The sequence below is a fragment of the Dermochelys coriacea genome, chromosome 21 (assembly GCF_009764565.3).
Source record: "Dermochelys coriacea isolate rDerCor1 chromosome 21, rDerCor1.pri.v4, whole genome shotgun sequence".
Classification (NCBI taxonomy): Eukaryota; Metazoa; Chordata; order Testudines; family Dermochelyidae; genus Dermochelys; species Dermochelys coriacea.
In genome coordinates, this window is record NC_050088.1 from 2296926 (window position 1) to 2322766 (window position 25841).

The 25841-nt window shown below is 40.8% G+C and overlaps 1 protein-coding gene across 1 annotated transcript in view; it reads left to right on the plus strand.

The window, feature by feature from the left end:
• ST7L (suppression of tumorigenicity 7 like) overlaps positions 1-14054 on the plus strand; it is a 32192-nt gene extending 18138 nt beyond the window's left edge. The window contains 6 exon segments of the mRNA XM_038379477.2: positions 445-488; positions 491-546; positions 8476-8626; positions 9999-10091; positions 13754-13905; positions 13908-14054. Coding sequence (XP_038235405.1) covers positions 445-488; positions 491-546; positions 8476-8626; positions 9999-10091; positions 13754-13905; positions 13908-13937 — 526 coding nt within the window. The 3' untranslated portion in view covers positions 13938-14054.
• The last annotated feature ends 11787 nt before the right edge of the window (positions 14055-25841 follow it).

The window sequence follows — 25841 nt, forward strand, 5'->3', positions numbered from 1 at the left end:
TCTGGTTGCTTTCTGACTGCATCCTCTGCTGATTTTAGCTTTGCCTCTTAGTATGTGTCGTCATAAAATTTGTAATGCTAATTGAATGCTCAGCTGTCAGTCCAGTTTCCATCTGAAAACTCCAGATGGAAAAGTTTCTAGTATCTTAGTTGTCATTTCAACTTCTTGTGTTGTTATGCTCCAGAGAAAATAATTCCATAGCGCCACTTGGTTTCCAAAAGCTTAAGATGCCTTTGGCATGTGAATAAGGATGGTAGTCAAGATACCTGAGTTAGTTACCTGTGGTGGTTAACTGCATAAAGAGCAAAGCAGGGCTGAGCCAAAATGCGTTTTCTCATTCTCAAGAATCAGTCTTTCCCACAGTTTATGATGAGCTTCAATCTTAAAGTATCATTCTTGCTTGCATTTTCTTTAGTAAATTGTTCAGTTTGGGTTTCCATGCAGGTTCTCTCCAGAAACAGCCTCCAGAAGAGGGCTCAGCACAGCAGAATCAATGCTGTGGAAGCAATTCACAGAGCTGTGGAATTTAACCCTCATGTCCCAAAGGTAAGAACTGACTTTTTTTTTCCTTATGGGGATCAGTTTAGCTTACTATCTGAAATATAAAAAGAAAAGAAGTACTTGTGGCACCTTAGAGACTAACAAATTTATTAGAGCATAAGCTTTCGTGAGCTACAGCTCACTTCGAAGTGAGCTGTAGCTCACGAAAGCTTATCCTCTAATAAATTTGTTAGTCTCTAAGGTGCCACAAGTACTCCTTTTCTTTTTGCGAATACAGACTAACACGGCTGCTACTCTGAAACCTATCTGAAATATAGTCACCATTTGCAGTGGTCCTGGAGTCTCGCTACCTCTGTGGAACCTGTGACTACTTCTCTGTGGTTGAAGTAGGCTGAGGATAGCTCATGTAAAACCTGAAACTACTTGAAAATCCTGGGTGAATTGTAGCATGGATAGAAATAATAGCATCCACCACTAATGACTGCTATAGTTAAGGTTGCAAATCAGCTTCCTTCGTATCTTCTTGTTCTTGCACATTTGTAACTTTTCCTGCCTTTAAACTCAGTCTTGTACATAGTCTATAAGAAGAAGGTTGTGCTTTGGGCAGTTCATAAAATGGTTGTAAAATACAGGTTAAGAACATTTGAAAATACACTACAGCACATGTTCAGTGGAAAACTTAAAGTGGCATTTCTAAACATAGATTCAGTAGTCATGTGGCAGCAGCTGTTTGACTGCATGGTGAAGTGCCCATATAACTGAGCTGACTTAAACATGCAAAGTGTGTATAAAAGTAATTGTCACTCTCCTGCTGCTGCTGCTGCCATCCTGAGAACCTATGGCCTAAAGGAATTTGCTGGAATGCTTGGGTTCTCAGGACAAATTTTTTGGTGGCCTCAGAGTGCAGCCATCAGCTCTTGCTGGTGGCCACTCTCACACTTTTTCCTAAAATACTTAATGAGTGTTAGAAAACCCAAATAAATATGCACATATACACATCCAAATTGTTGTAATTTATTTATTGCTAGCTAGTAAGGCTGTTGTGAAAAGTGATCTTAACAAACATACAAGTAGCACTTTTCACAGGAGACTTAATCAGCCCTGGCAAGCCTGGGGGCAAATTAAGCCCTGGATAGAGGGTCGGAGGAAGCAGTGGGGGCTGGGTGAGGCATCGGGGGCCTGAAGCCCTGTGGTCATAGCCCAAAGCAGGACCAGCTCTAGGCACGAGCAAAGCAAGCACATGTTTGAAGCAACACAGTTCAGCGGCAGCATTCCCGCCATCCTTTTCTTTTTTTCTTTTTTTTTGCTTGGGCATTTGTGCGCTCGGAGCTTGGGGCGGCAAAAAACTTAGAGCCGACCCTGGCCCAAAGCCCCATGGCGAGAGGCTGGGATCCAGGGACAGAGCTCAAAGCCATGTGGCTGGAGCCTGGGGCCTACCGCTGTGCAGCCAGAACCTGCGGCTGGAACCTGAAGCCCCGCAGCGAGAGCCTGCTGCCCCACCACACCAGGGCTGAAGCCCAGAGCCTGAGCCTCACCACCCCTGGGAAGGTGGGGAACTCACTGGCTGCCTGCTCCTCCAGCATTGTGCCCCAGGTAACTCCAGAGGGGGGCAGGGCCCAGCCCGTACTGGTGGCCTCAGCAACCAACCCCAAGGCAGTGCATCCAGGAGCAACTGGGAGGGGGAAGGGGCATTACTTTCACCCCCATCACAGCCCAGGAAGCTGTGGCCTCAAGAAAAGCCCCTGATGGCTGCATGCAGCCATGGTGGCCGCATTAGAGAAATGCTAGACCTCCTGATTTCTAGTCCAACTTCTGCTGCTAACTTAGTATTTAGCACTTTCCAAACATTTAATTAAGTCTCTTAGCACACCAGTAGAGTAGGTAAAAATATAATTGTCCCCACTTCACAGATGGGGAAACAGGCACAAAGAGTGGAAATGACTTTTCCAAAGTTTCGGGTTAGAACTAGGATTAGAAACCACATGTCCTGATTGCTGTGCCCGTGCATAATCCGCCACTATAACACTTCTCAAACAAGGCACTTAACGTCTGTCAGTTTCCCCATCTGTAAAATGGGCACAATACTGGTACTTTTCTTATGGGTATGACCTTTGCTACTATTCAACTTCTTGTTGGGGAGATTACAACCACTGAGGTTAAGGGTGTCCAGAAGCAGATATAGATGGAAGCTGTTTAGTTTGACAATTTTATGATGATCTCGTCTTTGATGAAACACCCCCATTTAACCCAAGGTGAATTGTATGTTGGTGCAAACTGTTCTTGAATTAGAAATTTGGGCATAAGTAGTAAAATTTCATGCTCTTAATAGTAGCTTTTCTGACAGTTTCAAACAATGAATCTATAGGATCAAATTTCCTGTGTTTTAACTATAACTAACAGCTTTTTCTAAACATCTGAAATGTTGGCGTTTGCAAGTGCAGATAAAGACTGGGCATGTAAAAGATCAAATAATTAACAATAGAGAACAGATGATTCCCAAAAGGATGGCTGAGTCATCATTTTAGTCCCTAGTTAATTACTGTACCAATCTCTCTCAAAAATTTCTCCCACATATAAATAAACAAGTGCATGGAATAATATTCCGATATTCCCCTCCAAGGCAAACTGCACAATATGTCTAGTTTAGCACAGCATGCCTACTCCTGTTGCAGCAGTAATTACATACTAGAAGAAATCCTGCTGCTGCCACAAAGCTAGTAGAATGCTTAAGGGCCCAGAAGCCATGACACAACTTCTGGGAGAAAATGGTGAATTGGCTGCATTTTCTTGCTGTCCTGGCTAGTAAAGGCTCTGTGATCTAGTGATTACAGGACTAGCAGTCAGGATGGTACTGAGGTCTTATGTGACCGAAGATAGTAATTTACTGGAATATCTTTGACAAGCTACTTCACCACCTTACACACCACTCGTTCTACCTGCAAACTTGGGGCAAAGACAGAAGATTACTTTTCTGAAACTTTTGACAACTGCCTGCTTACTAGAGGACTTTCCAGGCTTATTTTCCTAAACATCTCCTGGGACTAGCAACTTTTCTATGTAGTAAAGGCATCTTTTTAACACTGTACTTGATAACCTTGTCAAGAGTTAGCGTTATCTTTAAAGAACATAGCAGCAAAACGGCTATGGATAGAATTGTTTATCAGGGATTCTTTGCCATTTCCCCCTCTGGTTTTAAAGGGCCTGGCTATCTGTAGCATGCATTTTATTAAAGAAGGAAACTTAGTGTGGTGGATTAATCTCTCTTGGCTGCAAATTTGCTCTTAAATATTTCATTAGCACTGATTGCTTCTATAGGGCTTTGATTAATCTGAATAAATAATAGTTTGAACAATTCTAGGCTTAACCGCTATCCATAAACACACGTAAGCTGCTACATCCTTGTGGTTACATAGGAAGATCTTTTAAAAATCAACAGCATATTTAAGATATTTATGCCTAGATGAGGAATTGCTTATTTGGTTATCACTTGCAGACTGTGGCAGCAGTAGCTTAGTTACTGTGAGAATGTCTGTGAAGCTGAAAAACAAGAGTGTCAGAACACACTTTTCATTCAGCCTCAGCCTTCAGGAGAACCAAATGAAATATAAAACTGAACAAATGGGCTAAATGCAACCATACGTGCAGCAGATGTCCTCGTTGTTTCACCAGGATTGTCATAATATGCTGTGATAACTGCATCCCCATGAACTATTAAAACTGGCTTACAGCACAAGTCCCGTTCCCTGCCTGTCTAAGCCTCACTGTGCAGTCTTTCTTGTCTTGTCTCTAAGACAAGGCCTATGTCTGTATGCTCCCCTTATCAGGGAAATGTTCTTGAGGACTGTGGAAATTCCAACCTATTATTGGTATTAGGCCATTTAATATTTATATTACAGTTGTACTTGGAGGCCTGGACCAGGTCTCTGTGCGAGGTGCTATACAAACCACAGTCATGGTTCCTGTCCCCAAAAGCTTACAATCCATGCTAAAATTTCCTGTCTTCCCCAGGGCAGTCTGCTTGTGTGCTACTGAAGGCACTTTCAGGCAAGGATAAGGGCTAATTAAAATGTGTAGCCTTCAAAATCCCTGAAGCTGGACAGGCCCCTCCAAGGAGTAACTACTTATTTTATTTTTCTAGATTATTGGCAAGAGAGCCTCTGTATTGTCCACCAAATTCATCCAATGAAGTGAGCTGTAGCTCACGAAAGCTTATGCTCAAATAAATTTGTTAGTCTCTAAGGTGCCACAAGTACTCCTTTTCTTTTTGCGAATACAGACTAACACAGCTGCTACTCTGAAATCTAAAACCCTGATAATTGTATGAGATCTGAGATATCTAATTCAGAATAATATGTGTCCATCTCCCCCCCCCCCCCGGTCTGTATATGAACAAAAATAAAACTAATTCACTCTTGTGCTGCAGGTCATGTCTGCTAATACCTGAAGTGGCCAGAATATTAGACACCCCAAGCAGGACATGTACCTGAAATTTAGACCAGGGCAGGAATTTTTTGCCTAGGGAAAATGTCAATTTGTTGAAAAAGAAACTTTTCATGGAAATATCAGTTTTGACAAAATCTCTGGGAAGAGGGAGCAAGAGACGTCCCCTGCCAGAACTTCCCACAACCTGATGGTTAGGGCATTCACCTGTGCTAAAGGGGACTCAGGTTCAAGCCCCCTGCTCCAAATTAGGCAGAGTAGGGGATTGAACCTATCTCCCCCACATACCAGACAATTGCCCTCACCATTGGGATATTGGCTATTCCAGGATGGATCTTTTTCTCTCTCTCCTATACGTGTTTTTTCTTGAAAAATTTCAAAAGATCTAGATTTTTTTGTTCCAATGCACAATGCAAACAAAAGTTGAAACCTCAGAATTTTTTGTGAAATGGAATTCTTGTTTTCAGGCTAACCTTACTGAACTCTCAGCAACCTCTTTACTATATAATACGCAAGTTATAGTCTTGAAAGTGGAAAGATGGCTTAGCCCTAATTCTCCTCAGCTAATCATGGAGTCCAAATGAATCTAGCCATGAAGGTCTGAATTTATCTATCCACTGTGTTCTATCTGCCTGTCCAGTTTCATAGAATGTGCATGGAGAAAGCTAATTGCTGAGAGAAATTGCTGCTTGTTCGCATGATTGATCAAGAGTGTAGCAAGTTCATTTCAGGCAGTCTCAGACAGATTTTTCTTCAGACTGTGCCTTTAGGGGAAGAAGATTATAACAGGTTACCATTATCTAAAAGTTCTTTTATTTTGTATATCCTTCAGTTCCTTCAGAACCCTTATGCTCTTTGAAAGAGTTATATTAACTACTTAATCAGCCTTTATGTGAGTCGCATTCACTAGTTTTGTAGACAATCAAATAAATAAATTAGTATTATGTTTCAATAACCATATCTTTTCCTCTAATCATGTGCCAATTCAGACTTTTATTATTTGTATTACAGTAGTACCTAAGGGCCCCAGTTGAGATTGGGAGCCCATTGTTTAGACTGTAAACTCTTCAGGGTGCAAACAGACAAAGCAGACAAAAGGTGGGAGGGGAAATGGGCACAGGGAGTGAAGTGACTTGCCCAAGGTCACACAGAAGGTCAGTGCCAAAGCTGGGAATAGAACCCAGCTCTTCTGAGTCTCAGTCCATTGTCCTATCCCCCGACCAAAAATGTACATACATAAGAGAGAAATCCATCTTTCTTTGCATTTAATGAAAGTGGTTGGTTTGGGGGAATAACATTATGCTGTATTACACAGCGTTCAAGTTTAACTCTGAGAAAGGAGAAGGGAAGTGAACAACAGGTATTTCCTTTTCCTTCCATTGCAGTGACGCTTCTTTGAAATGGATCTTATTTTGAAAGGGTGGGGGTCATCTTAGCATATTCTTTTGTTTCCCCTTTTAGAGGTGAGGCACTGAGTCAGAGCTATCAATCCAGACCCCCTGTAGTATATTGTAATAGGAAGGCAATACAGGCACTGAGATGTAACCAGGAGATGATTAGGAAAGGGTGTCTCAATATTGCAAATATAAGTTTGCTTTTAATTGGGTAAGCTAGTATCTTTGAGTAGCTTTTGAAAATAGACATTTTCAGCATTAGTACCTGGTTTGTTTTTTATTACCCAGAACTAAATGGTTAAACAGGGACTATAAGAAGTTTAAGTTCAAAAATTCGCAACTGCATCTTTTTATTTGAACAGCCCGGTAAGTGTGCATGGCATAACACACACAAGGCAGAATACATGATCCCTGCCCTCTAGAACTGACAAACATGTTGTTGAGGCACTAATAATTACATTGAGGCTTCACCATTGCTGCTACATTTTCCTTCCCTTACTGTTTAAGTACTTAATTCAACTGCCAACTAGTCACTGCAGAGAGCATGAGGAGTCATGTCAAAGGTCAGATATTTGAGACCATTTTCCCACAGCAGCCCTGTGCGAGTGATCCTTTACCGTGTTAAAAAAAAAATAAAAAATAGAAGGGATTAAAAAGGATTAGCAAGAATATTACCCTCCAGAGTGCAGGCCCAAGGCACTAAGAGAAGAACCTAGCCAGGCAGTAAATGTGCTTTATTTGGCCAGAGCACAACCTCTGCTACATTCCTTCAAGAATCTGAATGGGAAAAGTTAAGTCCCCAAACTGGATTAGTAAATAATCTCATAGTTTGTGGCATCTGCTGAAATAAATTGGTGAGTTTACTGCATTCTTATACTTTGGGAGGGAGTTAAAGGAATTGCCAGCTACACTGATCAAAGATGAGGATTAACTTTGGCCATTATTGAGTGGGACACTATATACTATGAAAGGACAACTCATAAGCGTATACTAGAAAATTGGAACATTCATTTTAAACTTGTAAAATTATTTAACATTTCTTAAAAACAAAGTTGAGGATTAAAACAAATTGGCTTATCCTCCTCTGCTGCATTTTAAAAAAATAAAAATAAAATGAACTTCCTGTAAGGTTTTAGAAAAATGTAAAATGTTTGTTTAGTAATTCTGCAATTTTCATAGTGCATATGCTCAGTTTTATGCTTGCCGCCTCCCATTCTGAGCACCTAAAATTGGGAGTTCTCTGCCTGGAAACAAGTCAGCATGTTCTCCCTGTGTATCGACGCATTTCTGCCTTCTCCCATTAGCTTGTAACAGCAGTTATAGTTGTGCCAGCACCACACAGCTGTGAATTAAGGATGGGATTTTCAAAAAAGTGCTCAACATTGGTTTAACTCAGCTCCCATTGAAGTCAGTGGAATCAGAGTTAGATTCATGCTTGGTGCTTCCGAAAATACTGTTCTAAACTTTATAATCAAGGATATACCTGGTAGCCTGGCACTTAGCATCAGTTTTTAATTTGCACCTGACACTTGGAACTAATAGATATTAAAACCTTTAGATTGAAAGTTTTCAGAGGCAAAGGTATCAAGGTGCAAATCAACCTAGACTTGCAGCAAGCACTTCAGTGTCGTATCATTAGCATTGCTTTACATGGAGCTCTTAACAGATTTAACGGCTGACTTCTGGGATACCTGTGCATGAACACTTGTGCTAAATCAGTCCACTTTCCTTTGGCATTCATGGAGCACGACCTGATGCAGCATAAAATGCGTGTCTATGTGTGTACGTTTTCCCAGATAAATTACCTTGTGTTATGATCCAGAAACTACACTCCAGCCATAGAAGTGTTTTATATCTCCTCACTGAAGTAAAATGCAAATCCTTTTTGATAGCATGTATACTTTTTAACATTCTGCTGAGTTTAGCAGCCCAACCTCCCAACTTTTCTGTGTAAATAAGATCTGGCAAGAATTTATCAGGACTGGACCCTAAATTGCAATGCCTCCCTAATGCATGAAAGACCTCCATATGCTATGCTCTGATCATTTTGAAAAATTTGGGGAAATCCTTTGGTAGTAACAAGGATTTGGGCATGGCCCCGTAACTAAGCATGCTTTCTCTTTCCATTTTCTACTTCTAGTACTTACTAGAAATGAAAAGCTTAATTCTACCTCCAGAGCATATTCTGAAACGAGGGGACAGTGAGGCAGTAGCATATGCTTTCTTCCATCTTCAGCACTGGAAGCGGATAGAAGGGGCCCTTAACCTGCTGCACTGTACATGGGAGGGAAGTAAGTATCTTTTTTTTTTTTTTTTTTCTAGTGCAGCTAGCTAATCCCTCTACCTTTTATTCAAATAATTCATAACTGGCATACTTTAACCAATGTCTGAGCTTCCTTAAGGCATCCTTGTTCAGTTCAGTTTCAAAGGGAACTCAGCGTTCTTGTTTGGCTTTTTGCTGGAGATGCTTAATTGATGCCATATTACAGGAAGGCAAAAGGATTTACCCAGGGGGATGCAGACAACTACAATCAAGCGATACAACTATTTGTATTCATCAGCAGATCTCCAATGATAGCTGTTCACAGCCATATACGGAACTAACACTTTTTGTGGCCTCCACCAACTTGTTTCCTCCCCCCAAAAGCTCCCCAGGGTGTCTGTGTCACTGGGCAATTAGAGCCAGTGCCACCAAGCAGCCAGGGTATAAAAAGCAGAATTTAGGCTGCAGACACACTTACCTAGAGAGGGACCTAGGGCTGAGAACAGCCAGCCACCGACCTGGGATGGAGCAAGATGGGGAGTAGGTCCTGAATGGTCACCTAGGAAGAGGGTCTGTGTTTGCTTAGCAGCTAGCCAGCAACAGCTCCTGTGCTTCTGCTGGCAGGTCAGGATGAGGAGCAGCAGCAGCCCCCACAAGACCAGAGCAGAAGAGACCAATCCACCTCAGATCAAGACCCAGTTGGATTTGTTAATTGTTCATTTTTCTTTCACTGTTTGGATTAAAATATGTTTATCTTAATATTTGTTAAGTCTCTGTTCGGAGCTAGACAGTACCGGAGACTGAAGTATCCTTTTCATTCACCCCAGAACCGGGGACAGCACAAGCAGCCGCAGTGCAGCTTGGCACCCCCACCCCTCCGTCGTCATGCCTTCACATGCAGTTGGTCACCTCATTGGCATTGTCAGCCGGGAGAAATGTAATGTTCCTTGGAGACTGAGATTCTGTCTTATTCCCGGCGGGGCTTCCTCCATGATGGAAACACGTGGGGTGGGGGATTCAAGGAGCATGTGCTATTGCTTATACGGGAATGGAACTGTAGAATAATAGGGCTCTTCCATCTCTGATGTTGCTGTCAGTCTTCTCCCTCATCTGTATTTGTACAGCACCCAGCATAATGGGGCCCCAATCCTAATAGGAAGAATTTATATTGTGGCAGGAACCAACCCAGACTGGTATGAATGGTATGAATTCTTATTGGAGAGACGACACCTTTCACTAAATTCACTTCTAAAAGAAAATATAAAACACAAGATGCAGCTATTTCCAGTCTATTTCTCAATTTTCTTTCTTGGTGACTGAGATGTTCTTGCTGGTGTAATTTTGGGGGTTTGATTTGTACATAGGTCTAGCATAAGTCTGACTGACTGTCTTGTCCTCAGCATTTAGAATGATCCCATACCCGTTAGAGAAGGGCCATCTTTTCTATCCCTATCCCAGTTGCACAGAGACAGCAGACAGAGAACTATTGCCAAGTAAGTGGTTATTTTGTTTCTAAGTAATAACTAGAATAAAATATATGTAATAAAATTCCAGTATGTACTGTACTGTATTGCTGTGTATTTACTCTCTTGTGTCCTTAGTTCATGAACTGCTTGTGACATGGATTCTGCGGTTTGTCTGGTGTACTTGGCCAGATGGAATGCACTGTGCAAATGCAACAGCAGTATACATTGTAACCTTGCATCCCAAAGGATCCCAAGGCACTTCACAAACGTGGGGGGGGGGAGGTTATATAAATATATAATATTACATACTTTTCTACTGAAAGGCAGCCACCTTTTGGATGAAATAAACTGTGTAACTGAATAGCAGCACTGCCCAACAGTTTAGTGGGAGAGTTAGAAGCACCATACCAAGTGCAAAGCAAGGGGAATTTAAGCAGATTTGTTAGTCTCTAAGGTGCCACAAGTACTCCTGTTCTTTTTGTGGATACAGACTAACACGGCTGCTACTCTGAAACCTATAGTAACTCTTGACATCCTTACCAAATTCCAGTTTAGTGTGTACACCTAAACTGAGTGCCATAGGATCTTTAATGACCAATGGCTATCAGAAATTAAGTTTTCAATCTCACTTGGATGGGGTCCCCACCAATGGCAAAGCACATCTCTCTGCTGTCTCCTTAGATCTGAACCAAATCCTAGCGGAGGGTGCCACCAAGAGGTACTGAGTTGCCAGTGAGTGTTGCCCTATGTCATGAGGATTTTGTAATAACATCATGTCTGGCGGAAAGAGGCTTCCATACCTGGTGCTTCCAAATTCTATTTCCCAACTTGGAGGGCAAGAAAACTAGGCTAGTCCTCTGTGATCACTTCTTTCCTTTTCCTTTTCCTTTTTTCAAGTAATGGTTCCCTGGCTGTTGTAGTGGAGCTGCTTCCTTCATCATTATCTGCAAGTAGCAGGTAGATTGATAATCATTTCAGACTCTTGCATTGGAGTACCCAGCAGAACCTTTATATTTATCATCTTTGGTTAACTTGTAGTTTGAGGGAAAACTTTATTGTTCCAAAATTTGATTTGATTAATTGTACATTCCATGGAATATTTGTCATACATTGCTATACATCAGCAATGAGACCTAAGATTTGACGCTGAAGAATGAGTCTTCTGCCCTACTTCGTTATCCAGGTATTATTCCACATGTATTCTGTGTAAAGCAACCTGAAAATAAACTACTAGAACCTTCACTCACTCTGTTGCTTATTCACTTAGATGATAATGGGGCTCTTGTTTCATCTTACCTACTGGTGGGATTCTAAATATGGGCTTCTACATCTCTGGAAATCTCAGCTTCTTCATGGAATTACAGGGGCTACTGCTAAAGTGTCAGAGGGATACAGCTGCAGAAGAGCAAACGTACACGAGTGTTTCTATTACAAAAAGTGAAAAGTAAAATTTAAAATGTGTAACTGAAGTCTGCCCCCGGACTCCTTTAAATTATTCATTTCTCACTTATGCAGGATATTGCACAAGGAATTCCTTGGTTAGTGACTAACACTAAGCTGTAGGCTTTCCAGCATAATTAAACACCAGCACATGCATGTATTTCAACACAATCATTCACGCATTCCTGCTACATTTTAAATACAAGGCTATTCATAAATATTCATCTTATTCATCTTAACATTTTTATTATGCAGCTTTCTCAAGAAGTCTTGGAATTTTAAAAAAATCAATTATTTTAATATATTTAAAATAGAAAGTAAACCAAATTGAGGCTTAAATTGATAAACTTCAAATAGAAGGCTAATTGTTCTAATAGATAATGATGCACAAAGAGAGAGCTCTGGCCATGCAGAAATCTAGTTAGCTCTCTTTGGGCCTGATCCTGCATTCCTTGTGTAGTGGCAGTTCTGGGAGCATAAGGAATTCTTGTATATTTTTGTTTGTTGTGCTCCCCAATTTTTCCTGCCTTTCTCACTCTTGTGTTCAGGTTGCTAGTCTTCTACTATTTGTTCCTCTCTCTAGTTCCTGTTTAAAAAGCACCCCCCCACAACCCATATATGTCCTTAATATATGGTTACACACCATTCTATGAGCTGACCATGTCCCAGTTAGGTTTTTATGAGGGTGGCTGATGGTAGATGGGGTGTATTGCATGTCATGTTTCATCATGGGCAGGCCACTGCTTTGTTTGTCCAGTAGAAGAACAGTATGGGTATCCTACTAGTCTGCTGAGTAACGGATGACTAGATGTCAAGGAGGTGAAATGAGAGAGAATCTTGAGGGGGGAACCCTTAAGCATTTTTGATTAGGACTTATTTTCTTTCTCTTTGGCGTATGGCCTCACAGAAAGCCTTATGCATTCCATGCCGTTGTGCTTCAGAATCTCAGCTTTCATTCAACCTTTTTTTCTAGCCTTATGGGTTACAAAGGAAAGGTTGCATTGCAGCTTGGGTCACATTTGGAGTTATCACTTCCTGAATTTGCAGGCAACCTGAAACCTGGTGACATCTTGATTTAACTCTGTCATCTTCAAATTTCCTTCTGCAGCCTACTGAAAGCTGAAAACGTGCACAGCCCTACAGTGAATAATAAAAAAATAAATAACACTGGCTATTGCACTGACTATATCTATTTTCCATATTTAATGAAATCAAAAGTTTCTTTTTGCTGGGTCTGCTCCAGAATTAAGTCTGGCTTACTGAAGAATACACAGGACTTTCCATACTTAATTGCATGTACAGACCCTGCCTGTTCCTTTTATTTTAAAACATTGCAAAATTCTTGGATAAAAAATCTAGAATTGTCACAGTCCCTAGATGGTGACTACTTTCAATGTCTTGAGCTGTGAAAGCTCCATATTCCACTCCCAAGAGCTGTCTAGTGAAATTTTGATTTCTTTGCCCTAAAGTGTAACTAATGGTTGTGTACAAAATTTGTACCCCAGTCTTGATGCTGTTTTCTTTGAGATCTGCTTGTCAATTGCTCTGAAATTTACTGTAGCTTGCCAGCTTGCAGTCTTTGGGAAGTTTTAACAGAATCTGACCATGTATATTATCTGATTGCTTTCAGAATTATTTTACCTTTTCGACATGGGAATTCTTAAGCTAGAAAAACATGACATAAAAAGTAGGAAAAAATAGGGTGCTTGCTTTTTAAAACATTGGCGTTCACTAAAATAACAGAATTTAGCATTTGTAACTGTTAAAAATTCCTTGATTATTTAAATCGGACCAAGTGTTTTCATTGGAACCTTTGTCTTGATGACATCTTGTGAGTTTTATGTTACTTTCTTCTCTTCTGTCGCAATAGTTGATTCCAAAAATTAACCCTGCAATGTTCTTCAAAATAAAGGAGGGGGAAAAAGTGGTGGGGGAAGGATAGCTTTAGTGACATCAATAAATAACTGAAGAGCAAAAACATGTAGTATATGAGAAAACGTATCAGGACTAAACCACTTAAATATGCTTTGAGCAGATGTCACGGGTTTAGTCTTGTGTTGCACTTAAGCTTTGGGTCCACGTATATGTCCTTTGGAACTATAAATCTGAATGTGGAACACTGGCTGCTCTGCAATAATAGTTCTCTTTGACATCTTTATATAATGTAAACTGGTGTGTAATTATGACCTTTTGTAAAACAGTCAATGGATATTAAAATGTCAAATAACTTTTCAATATTTCCCTTTCAGCGTTTCATGATGTCTCCGTTTACCCACAGAAGGAGCTTCCTTTTTTCATCCACTTCACAGCAGGGTTGTGTTCTTTTTCGGCAATGCTTGCCGTTCTCACACACCAGTTCCCTGAACTCATGGTCATTTTTGCTAAAGCTGTAAGTATTGTCTCCAGTCCAGGACTTGCTTAGAGTATTTGTGAGATATTCAGAAGCTGAGGGCCCTGTCTGCGCAGATGTTTTGTGATGCAGTAAATATACATTGTCGTGCTTCTGAAATTACTTGTCATGCAACTATTAAACTTGATTCTTCACTTGGACTCAGAATTCCTCATTTTGTAAAGACTATTATTTTTATATTATAAAGCTGGTTTCTGCATATCAATCTTAGTAGATAATCAGTCTCGATTACCAACTTAGGAACAATCCAGCCCTCTCTTTCTCCCTTGGCTGGAAGGGCTGTGGAGAAGAATTTGGTTTGCAAATTAGATCTACGTGTTAGAGACACAGCTTCTGATTTTTAGTTTAAATTGAATTATTGAAAGCAAAAGCTTCTGAATTTTGAGTTAAGGGCTCTTCAGTAACTAATGGGTTAAAACAAAGCCATGGGAACATTTAGATTGTAAGCTCTCTGAGGCAAGGACTCTGTTTATAGCTGCATCTTGTACCATGCCAAGGGCATTGTCTGTGCTTAACAAATAACATTTTGCACACACGCTCTCAAGCTGTTTAACTTCCTCCTCCTACCCTATTGCTGCTTGATGCTGTTGCTTTTCATTCTGCAAAATGCTGGATAGTGACATTAAGGGCTGAAAAAGTCTGCAAAACACTTCCATTGCATCAGATAAAGTTGGAAAGCAAATCAGTGACTCCCCAGAAAGCCTGCTAATAAAATAGCACTTTTTTCACTTGCATCTCGCTTCTCTCTTGCGCCTCTTCCCTCTTCTTTGCCTTTAAAGATCTGGAAGGCCAAACTGCACATGAAAGGTGTTAATTTACTTAGTGTGCTTCTGGAAAGTGCTCAGATACTGTGGTGATGAGCACGGTATAAACCCTATGTAGAATAGACGGAGAGTGGCCTTGTGGACAGGACAGTGACCTGGAACTCAGGAGACCAGCTCTTCTGCTGATCATCTGGGTGATTGTGGGCAATTCCCTTTATCTCACTGTGCCTCTGTTTTCCCTGCTGCTGTTTTTGTCAGTTTAGACTATAAGGTCTTCAGGGTGAGGCAGTGTCTTACTATGTGTTTGTACCGTGCTAAGTGCGGAGGCGCCCCTGTTTCAGCTGGGACCTGTAGGCGCTACTATTTTATGAACACGCAGGCAGTATTACAGTCGCTCGGTCTCCCTGGAGCACCTCTTCACCAATTGCATTGTGTTAAGCCGCTGCTACCGTGAGCCTGGGAGGCAGTGTCTACATCCAGCCAGAGCAGCGCTGTTCTCCTGCTCAGAGAGAGTTCTTTCTAAGCACGCAACAGATAATACAAGGGATTTTACAAAAATACCGAATGGAGTAGTGCACTGTGCTATGACTTTCATGATGGCCATGGAACCAGTCCCTAGTGGGAGGACTGGGAAACATCCCATAGCACTGTGCACCCCTTGGCTAATGTGGAAAGGTCACTGCTAGGCTCCATGGGGAGCTGCACAAAAGAGTCCAGTGACAGGGTGGAGTGAAATGGGAGTACCCTACATAGATAACTTCCATACGTGCTTCTAGTAGCCCCCCCATGGAGAAATTAGCCAGGAACTGGGATTTGTGCATTTGTATGGTGCCCGCAGCAACCACTGGGATAGTTTGAAAAGAGCCTGTAAGGTATATATGGTAGACTGGGGTGGGGGCTAAAGAACAAAACCAATGTTATCAGAGTCCTTTGAGACTGATGGAAAAGCTTCTTGGACATGTACAGCAATGAGTCTAAATGCAGCAGTTTCATTTCCATAGTGGTAATGGCATACAATGTTTTCTAAGATGTTGGAGTGCAAAAGGCACCTTATACATTCAGACCTCCTTTTGTTAAATTCTTGTGACTTAAAAACACCCAAATTGATTTCTTCAAATTTTGTTAAGCAGAAACAATCAGGACTTTGCACCATTAGTAAGTCAACTACTACAATAAATTGTATTAGTAAGTTACCATTAGTAAGTCAGCTACTACAATAAATTTACTTTTTTTCATGCTAAGCTCTATTTGTTTTGTTACCTCATTTCCTTTCCTTACCCTGTTTGTCGCATCCACTTGTTGCATCTCATCTGATACTTAAATTGTAAGCTCTTTGCAACAGGGACTGTTGTCTTTTCTTCTTGATTGCAATATATGTACTGCTGTGGGGCCCTTAACCATTGATTGAGTGGGTTTCCTATGTGTTATATAATAGAAATAAATGAGAGCGAGCCTAAAAATAGGTTTCTATGTAGTTATCTTTCTGTTGATTTTAAAAATTATATTAACACTTTTTCTGTGAACTTTGTTACTACATGGCCTGAGTGCTAAGATACTGTGGTGATACGTGGATAGATGTTAATCAAAGCTATGTAAACTTGGCACTTACACAGTTGCTGTCTTCTAACATGGTGTTCATATTGCAGTATAGTGCAAAACTTTTGGCTTGTCTTGGTGAAAATGAAGTTCTAAACCTTTTCTCAGGAAGAGGCACTGGTCATGAGTCACCTTGTCTTGCTTTGTAAGGAACTAATTTGTGAAAAATGCTTTTTGAAGTTGGGGTAAAACCAATAGTCAACTTGGACAAAAGTGGAGTGATTAAAACATCCTGTAGTTTTCACTTGTACTCTTATAGGGGCAGTGGAGCATTCCAGCCCCAGGGAAACTTCCCCACCAAACACTGCATTGAAGACAGATTTTATTTTCATAAAATTTTACAGTGTGTGTGAGCTGCAAAAAATAAACTGGAAACTCTGAAAAGTGAGAGTGAAAAGGCAGATTGGAAGCCAGAGAAAATGTTTCAGTTGCTAAGAGCAAGAGAGTCTCAGAATGGGACTGACCAGGACAGAGAGGAGGATTACTTGTTTGATTCCAAGCCAGCTGTTAATTAACTGCTATTTGCATTTTAGAAACTAAAGCAATTGGATATAAAACATTCTGGTTCCAGTTCCTAGGTGGGAAGTTGAATGAATCTTACAACACAGTTAACTTGTTCTGTTTTAAGGAAGCACCATGTTCTGCTAGTATGAGCTTCAGGATGGAAGTTGGATGTAGGCTCTGATCCTGATTTACTGTACTCAATCCCCTTACTCGTGAAATGGGAATTTCTGCCTATCTTCCATAAAGTGCTGTGAGGCATTTAGAAATGTGCTACATAGAGTATCTTATATGTCTCACAGAGAACTGATTCTTCCCACCCACACCTTTTGTTTCTCTTCATGGTTTCTCTCCCTTGCCAGCCCCATATAAACTTGGCACATAGTGGTAACCTTCCTTCTCGCTCTCAAAAATAGGTTATGCTGCTCTAGAAAAGAGCGAAAACTACAGAGTTCTACAAGCTGCTTGCCACCCTTCTTATCCCTCAAATAAAAATCATCAAAAAACCAAAACCACGTTACAATGTGCTTGCCCTCATGTCTTTCATGTGGTAGCCTGAGCACTAACCACAGAGCCACTGAACACACATTCAGTCATTATTCTGGAACTAAAAAACCTTGAATAACTTGAGAATGAGAGTGCGTCCAACTTCCTGCTGTTGAGCAGGTCAGGTAATGAGACAGATGGAACAAAAATGTTAACTTATTTTAAAAGTGCAAAGTTCTCATGAAATCCTTGTTTTGCTGACATTTCTGCTCAGTGATGATCAAGCCACGCAGGTCTGAGAGCGGGGCCCCATTTCCACACTGTTCTGTTAATCTTTATGTGGGAAAATGTAGTTAGACGTGCCAGTGACAAATTTCTGTGCTGCTTGTAATTGGCTGGCTTCATGGCAACCAGGGTCTAACTATTTGCTTGATTAATTCTTTAAGGACTGCATTAGCAGAGTTGTATGATTTCCAAAGAGATACAAGGTCAGATGTTATACTAACAAAAAATTGCTTGGGGAAGTTCTCTCTGCTGACTTTCTTCAACCAAAAAAATATAATTTGTGTGTGTTACATTCGCTTTGCATAACAGGGAATTTGCATGTCAAGTGGAACGTTGGTGAATATGGGCAAAAGCACTAGCCTGGTTTGTTCATTGGGCAGTGCTATAAATTGCACTTATTATCCCTGGGAAGGCATGGTTTTCTAGTTCCTGTTCAGCTGAAAAGATGGATGAGAAGCGAGCATGCCTCTGTGCCTCTCCCAGCAGGATCCCAATGGATAACCTCCACAGAAAGTACAGAAATGGTTGTACTGACTTGCAGTACCCCTGGATGTGTTCTTTTCCCTGGCTGGGTGCAATAATAGTTCTTAAAGTGCCATTCAGAACAGGTGCTTCATATCGACTCTTTTTTAAAAGAAATTAATCCAACTAATCCAGTATGTATCAAAGCTCCCTTTTGTGAAGAATGCCTAGTGGTTAGCACATAAACTGGGCGTCTGAAAACTTGTCCTCGAATCCTGAAAAAGCTTTGTCTTGCCACATAGTTGTATTTTTGTTTTAATAGCAGCAAGGTAGAAATGTGTTTTTGTTTTATCTTGTGTAGTGAGCAACATAAAACTTGTCAGCTCTACAACAATCTACTGAAGTTAATATCAAGGATACAAAGCATATAACTACTGGTTTTCTGGTATTTAAAAATACAGGATTATCACTATAAACTTGATTAATACTCAAGTTGTTAAAATTTCTTTATTCCTAAACATAAATGTGTCACTATACTGTGACTATTACATAAGTCTTATTTTTATACCTTCATAAAGATCTAATTGCCTTAAATTTATCCCTTTGAAATGGAAAAATCCTAATTCCAGGTAAATCATAATACTCTTGTGCATTTGTTTTTATTACATAGATCAGGATTTTTTCTGTAATGGAAATTTTGAATGATTTGATCATAGTGAAGTATGATGCCAAGGATGGGTTTATAGAAAATCCAAGACACACAAGTGTGGGCTTGGTGGGTGGGGTAGAATGGTATATGTAATACCTGGATTTTTCACTGTTAAGCTCTAGGTGAATGTAAACCCTAATCTTGTTTCTTGTATGTAATTCATTGAGTAGATTATTTTAATCAAACCATAGTTTTCAGCTGTTTGACTCTGTATTGTTAATGATATGCTTCATAAAAGCTCAAATGTTAATACTTTTTTGTATTGAGTTGAGTAGTCCTGGTTTACATATTTTCACAGTTTAGTGCTTGAATTTAGTGTCTTGCCGACATGCTCAGGATCCAACTGATCGCCATATTTGCGGCTGGGAAGGAATTTTCCCCAAGGTCAGATTGGCAGAGATTCTGGAGGGCTTTCACCTTTCTCTGCAGCGTGAGGCATGGGTCACATGCTGGTATGAACGAAAGTAAAATGGTGGAGTCTCTGTAACTCGAAGCCTTTACATCGCAATCGAAGGCTTCAGTAAGTCAGCCGGAGGTTATGGGCCTATTTCAGAAGTGGGCGGGTGAGGTTCTATGGCTTGCAGTGTGCAGGAGCTCAGACTAGATATTATCTTGATTCCTTCTGGCTTTAAAGTCTGTCTCTGATCATTGGGCCTTCAAAAGTATGAATGCACTTGTAGAAGCAAAGTTTCCCAACTCTCCAATGTGTGCAGTCTTATATATACTTAGGTTTGGAATGGGATTAGATTTTTATCAGTAAATATCAGTACACATCAATTTCACCATATACACACAAACCGACAGAAAAAAAATTGTATTGATGATCAAAATTTAAGATGGGGAATGTAAGAAAATACTGCTTGAAAATGTCTTAGTTTGATTTAAGGGTATTTACTCGGTATATTTTGACGTGATGTTGATGATTTGTTTTAATGGTTATAAACCTTTAACTTTTTGAATCTCAGTGTCTGCAGTCACTAAATAATTGTCTGACCTCCCATAATTTCCTGCAACTGTGAAAATGTAAATCAATAAAAGTGTTTTAAAATAAACATCAATATTCTCCATTGAAATGATAAAAAATTGAATTCTGCCAAGCCGACACATACTTCAGAGTTCTACAATAGCCGCCAGCAATCTGTATCAGATAATGATTTTATTCAAGGTAAATTATTTTGTTTTCAAGGTAAAGCATTTTACCTGGATGTCTGTCATTTTAATTAATTCTACTTTATAAATCATATTAACTGTATTCCAGGATATCCGGCTGGAATTTCCCCTATTAGTTTCTTATACATGTTTAGCAATATAGTAACGTCCAGTCTCCAGACAGAACGGCCCCGCTATGCTGAGTATGGCACAAACCCATTGTAAGGCAGCCCTTGTCTTGCAGAGCATGTAATAAAATAATTGCTCAGTAATGTAAGAAGAAAAAGACTTCCCCAAAACAAAGGAAGGGTTTTTGGGGATTTGTTTTATATATATCACCTAGCCAATCTTTGATGGCATTAGGAAGAAACTTTCTCTGTGGACAGGTTATTCCAGAGCTGCCTACTGGAGGGTTAGTTGCTGCTGTCTCCAAGGCAGCTGGTACTTCTGCTGTTGGAAACAGGACACTGGACCATTGCTCTGATCTAGTGTGGCATGTCCTATGTTTTTGTGACAATCTGCTTTACTCTATGAACAAATCCCCTATCATTTTCTGAAGGCTCATTAAGTGAAATTGGAGAATTAACTTTTTACCCAGCTGCTGAACTTTTCATATTTATAAACACTTGAAGCTTTTGCTTATCTAAGAGAAAATGTGCATAGTTTGGAGATGTGCATTTCCCTGCCAATATGTAATGATTATAGTTCTACACTTCATATAAAAAAATCCTAATGTTTCCTGTAACAAGCTGTGTGTCGATGCTAAGGGCAAAGGTTTCTTAACTTGCTAATCTACATCTTAATTCATGGATTTAATGTGAAGGTGCCACATTAAAGGGGGGAAAAAGTTCTGCTGGTTTATAGAATATGAACTATATCTGTGAGCACTGTCTATTTGTTAGATTGTATTTATACTATTCAATCAATGGTCTAAGCACTTCTTTCCTGGAAAACTAAGGAAATGTGCCGCATTCCTTCCCCAGCCTCCCTGATCAATATCAAGGGGGTAGAACTTAACGAAGCAGCAGGAAAATTCAGAGCAAAGAGAAACTCCATCCTAACTCATCCTATAGTACCTTGGTGTTGTGGCTCTTTTGGTGCGCAAGTTCCCCCCGTGTTCTGGCTGATAGCAGACTGCACCATCTAATCACAGTGGGGTGGATTAAATTTAGTTTCAGCTCCTCCTCTGACTTCTCTTGATTTTTTTTTTGTAGATTTGTCAGCCCCTCCAATATAGGATAAAATTTTTTTAAAAAGTTACTCTTGGATGAGTTTATATACACACGTGCTGTACAGTGTTATCACATTCCTTGTTGGGACTATACTGTGACCATGAGTATCATACAAGGAAACATTAAGGTGCGATTAGAGCAAAGGACTGGAGGCTGGGATCTGCTGGGTTTTATCCCCAGCTCTGTCATTGTCCCATCAACTTCAGACAAGTCACTTACCCTCTGCCTCATTTTGCCCATCTCTAAAATGGGAATAAGACTTCCTGTGTCACAGAAGTGTTGAGTGTTTAATGTATCGTGACATGCACTGAGGTTCTAAGATAAGTGTAAGTGTAACCCAGTATTAGTATTAGATTTCTACTTCATGGTGGCAGTACAGCAGCAGGATAATGTAGCCTGGGTTTGAGCTGAAGAAAGATGTGGGATTTCTCCATTCGTACTCCAGTGATATGAGAGATCTCACTGCTTTTTTAACTCAAGCACAAACTTTTCCTGTTTTGTTTCTTCTAGTTCTTTGGGATGCTTCTTTCACCCTTCAGGTTCATTATGGAAAAGATTAAGTGCTTCCTGCCATCCAGTCTCTAGCATCAGCTGACCCAAATTTGACAGGAATGCGTTTTGCACAGTAATGAGTCCTGATGTTCTCAGGAACCTTACCACCAGCTCCCGTTGGGCAATGGAGCACTTACCTGGCAGCTAGAGGAGTGAAAGGAAGATAAGCTGCATTACTTAAACTGTTGTCTTCCATCTTGTTAATGGTGCTTAAAGTAACCAAATCCCTTGTTTAGCCTTAGGATCTATAATCATTTAAGAAAACATTTTTGTTGAACAATAGCTTGTTTGCTCCCTGAACCAGATGTACAAGTGGAGGCTACTACTTGCTCTGTACTAAACTTCAGAACACAATAAATCAGGTAGATGTTTTCAGTGTTGGCATTTCCTTCTGAACTGCAAATAGTGATACCTTCACTAGCCAACCTCCCTGGTTTAAGTATTCCTAAAGGACTGAGTATAGTTCTGCACTCTCTTTATTAGAAGGCGACTTTTGTAAGTAGCTGAATTTGTTGATCCTTAAAGTGGCCGTTTAAGACAGGTTACACTAGACAGTAAGCAGCATGAGCAGTCTGCTTATGTCATATCCCATAGGGTTACATTGCACGAGGAAACTAAGGTGCAAACTTGGAAAAAGGTTTCATAGTAGCAGCCGTGTTAGTCTGTATTCACAAAAAGAAAAGGAGTACTTGTGGCACCTTAGAGACTAACAAATTTATTTGAGCATAAGCTTTCATGAGCTACAGCTCACTTCATCGGATATAGCTCACGAAAGCTTAAACTTAGAAAAAGCTTCTGGATTCAGTATTCAGATTGTTCTAGGTTAAATGCTGAACTTTCTGCCTTTGTTTTTGTTTTCAAAGTGAAAGGATTTAAGAATTGGCTTTTAAAATGCTCCCAAAATGCTTTAGATACCTATATATGAGTCATTTTGTGAGGCAGGGTCTACTAAAGGTAGGTCCAAGATACATACTAGCATCCACTGATTCTGAAGTGTGAAAACAATGTAAACTTTGAGCACTCCTGAGAGGGATAGCACACTTATGTAGATTTCTACTGGTCAGAAATGAAAAGAATCTTCCAAAGGAGATAGCTGGCAGCACCATGACTTGGGACTATTGAAATGAGACATCCGGGGGAAAATTGCCTGTTCTTTGCTTACAGGGCTTGGGTCTCTGTTCCTCCTTATTGAGGAAACAAAACCACACTAACCTTGACCCCTTGAACTATGGAGGTCGTAAAAATGTAACAGACATAAATGTAAAGGTATCTGCTTTTGGGTGAGGGAGGTGTCTATTAATAAATATCAGTGTTTATCTGCATTCACTTCTGGAGTCCCAGGAAGGCTGTACAAGGCTGCTATCCTCACATTTCAACCATTTCACAGAGGTTTCAGGAGTGCAGCAACTCGTGACGCTTTTCACTGCACTCTGGGCACGTAACTCAGATTGTGGGGGCCGATAGAGTCCTCTCACACCCTGCTTCTTGTTACTGCCAGCGAAATGCAGAATGACTAACTTCTATGCCCTTAATGGAAGAAGCTGCTGCATATTCTCATATTATTGTTTGGCAACCTAACTCAAGATCAGTAAGGAGGGGTTTGACACTCAAGGTTCTTTCAACCATTTCTTTAAGCGCTTCTGTGTTCATGGTGCTTAATGGAGTCAGGGCTCCTGAGGAGATAAGGGTATTCTAATGGATGCAGATAAAGTCCGTATTTAGCCAAACCTTTGATCCTGTGGAAGCATCCCCTCCCACCAGCCACTTCAGTCCAGTCTCAGGTCCTAGCCAAGGAACAGGTGGGCAAGGTCAGGGTCTGAAATCTGATTCCACCACAGTGGCAATGCAGTCTCAATAGGCTACATAAGGGATGTTTCCCCTACCGTTCAGATTTGCCCCGTAATTCCCTCTTGATGCAGGAGTCGGCTAATCCATGCTCAATTTGTCATTGAAGGACTGTGAAGCAGCCGGTCATTAGCACATCCATCCTTGAGTATCTCTTATGCCACGATTGTGTCTGAGAGAAAGACCCCCCCCTTCAGTAGGCACCAGGGCCCAGCATTATCATCTCCTACTGTACAGTTGCGTTAATGGGGCCTTTGCTGTAGGCAGTAGGTTAAATACTTGATTTCATTTAGGAGGAGTCAAGAGGGGAGATCTACAGAAAGATACTGACAAAGTTTTGGAGTTCTCCAACTACCCGTAGGTAATTTTCTCAACTTTTCCTTCCAGTTGAATATAAGCCAGTGGGGCTATTTCTCACTGTGGAATCATTGCTGTAATTAATAGACATGTTGTGCTCATGTAATTTCACTTCATGGCCCACAGGGGCCCAGAAGATAACCAACCTAATGCTTTTTAAAGTTGAACATTTTCCAGCATTTGTGTGGGGTTATAAATGAAGCTCTGCCTCCCATGTATCATCCCAAGACCTGCTTTCTCTCACTGTCCTCCCCTGACATAACAGTAACAGAAAGGGGATGGGCTTGTGCCGAAAGTAGTGCTAGCAACTTTCTCTGTCATGCAAATTTGCTAGCCTTTCCACCGCTGTCAGTGATTCTTAATGAGGGAGCTGCTCTGCTTCATTTCTTAGGGGAACCACACATGCCCTACATAGCATTACTTTGCCATTTGTGAGCAGTGTCCCAGCACCTGACCATACATTGCAATGCCATTTAACTATCCCCCAGTGGTATGCACAGGTACATCTATAGAAATGGGTAATGATGACTGCTCAGGGAAGATAGAAAAATCAACTATTGTTACCATATGTTCCATTTAAGAATTTTGAAGCAAAGTGCAACACAATAACCTGAAACACACCCAGCTCCTCATGGCAGCGCACACCCCATCATTTACCACCAGCACAAACCCACACAACTATACAGCCAGCACACACAATAGCCACAAACATCATTCAAGCCTAGAAGTCTGTTGAGTCAGTGAGAAGTGATGGAAACAGCTGCAAGCATGCTGAGAGTGCTCTGTGTTTCAAATATCGCCAGGTTTGTTGTTCACTGGGCTTTGCAGTCCATTGCCCTCCAGCTCTTAAGTTCTCAGCCATTTTGGGCTTTTTACACATGACTTTACAAATTACCCCTGAGACACAACATAGACTTTCGGCTGCAAGTTTATCTATAACTTTGTCATGACTGAGATTTCAAAGCAACCTATAGGAGGCAAGTGCTCAAATTCCACTGGAAGTCAGTGGGCTGGGATACCAATTCTCTTAGGCCCATTTAACACATTCCAGCCAGAGAGCATAGTATCCCTTTGTAGTGGTCCCTTTTTTATGCTCTTAAACTGAGGTCTGGATAAATGAATGATTCAGAGAAATAAACCTGTTTCTGCTAGAAATTCTCTCTATAATTTAATCCCCTTTGCACAGGTATGAGCATTTCCTGTTTCTGCAACATCTATTAAATAAATCCTGTAATTAAAACGATTTCCACTCACTGACCTGCTGCGACTGATGTGGCATTTTGCGGATTGAAATATGTTTCTGTGTAGCAGGGTCTGTGTGAGACAACATCACTTCCTTCAGGCTTATAAGCTAAAGAGGGAAGGCCCTTGGTGAACTAGGATTCCTGATGATTTATTTACAACACTGCAAACGTTTTGTGCAGGTGCATGTGCCACTGACTTCATTGTTATCCATCAGCGTGTGTGTAGTGACAGTGCTACCCACGGTGTGGGAATGCACTGCTAACCAAGGACATGGGGGGCCAAGCGCAGTGTAAATGTAATGTTGGCACGAAGAAAGCACTGTCCTGGCCGGGGCAGTTTTGCTGCAGCCTAATTCCCACTTACTGCGTCCAATTTATTTATTCCCCAGCCCCTCATTTTGGAATTGTTGTGAAGGTGCCAAGGCTCATAGATCCCTGATTCTGAGCAAAGCAGGGTTCAGGGGTCGCAGGCAAAACCATTAATAACAAGGTGCAAACGGCTGGTTTATATGTAATGTGAAGCTTTTTACTTATTTCATTTTTGCACTTTGGGGGCTCTGTCTGGTTGCTTACGGAGCACTTGGTGTCTGGTACCTATTTTGGCTGAGAGCAGGCAATTGGGTTCCTACAGGGCTTTGGAGGAATGCAGCAAATTGTTCTCTGGTGTTGTAATTCTGCAGCAGTAGCTGGAGCTTATTTGTCTTCCAGTTATTAAATACATGCTCATCCTTTTTCTCTTTGGGAA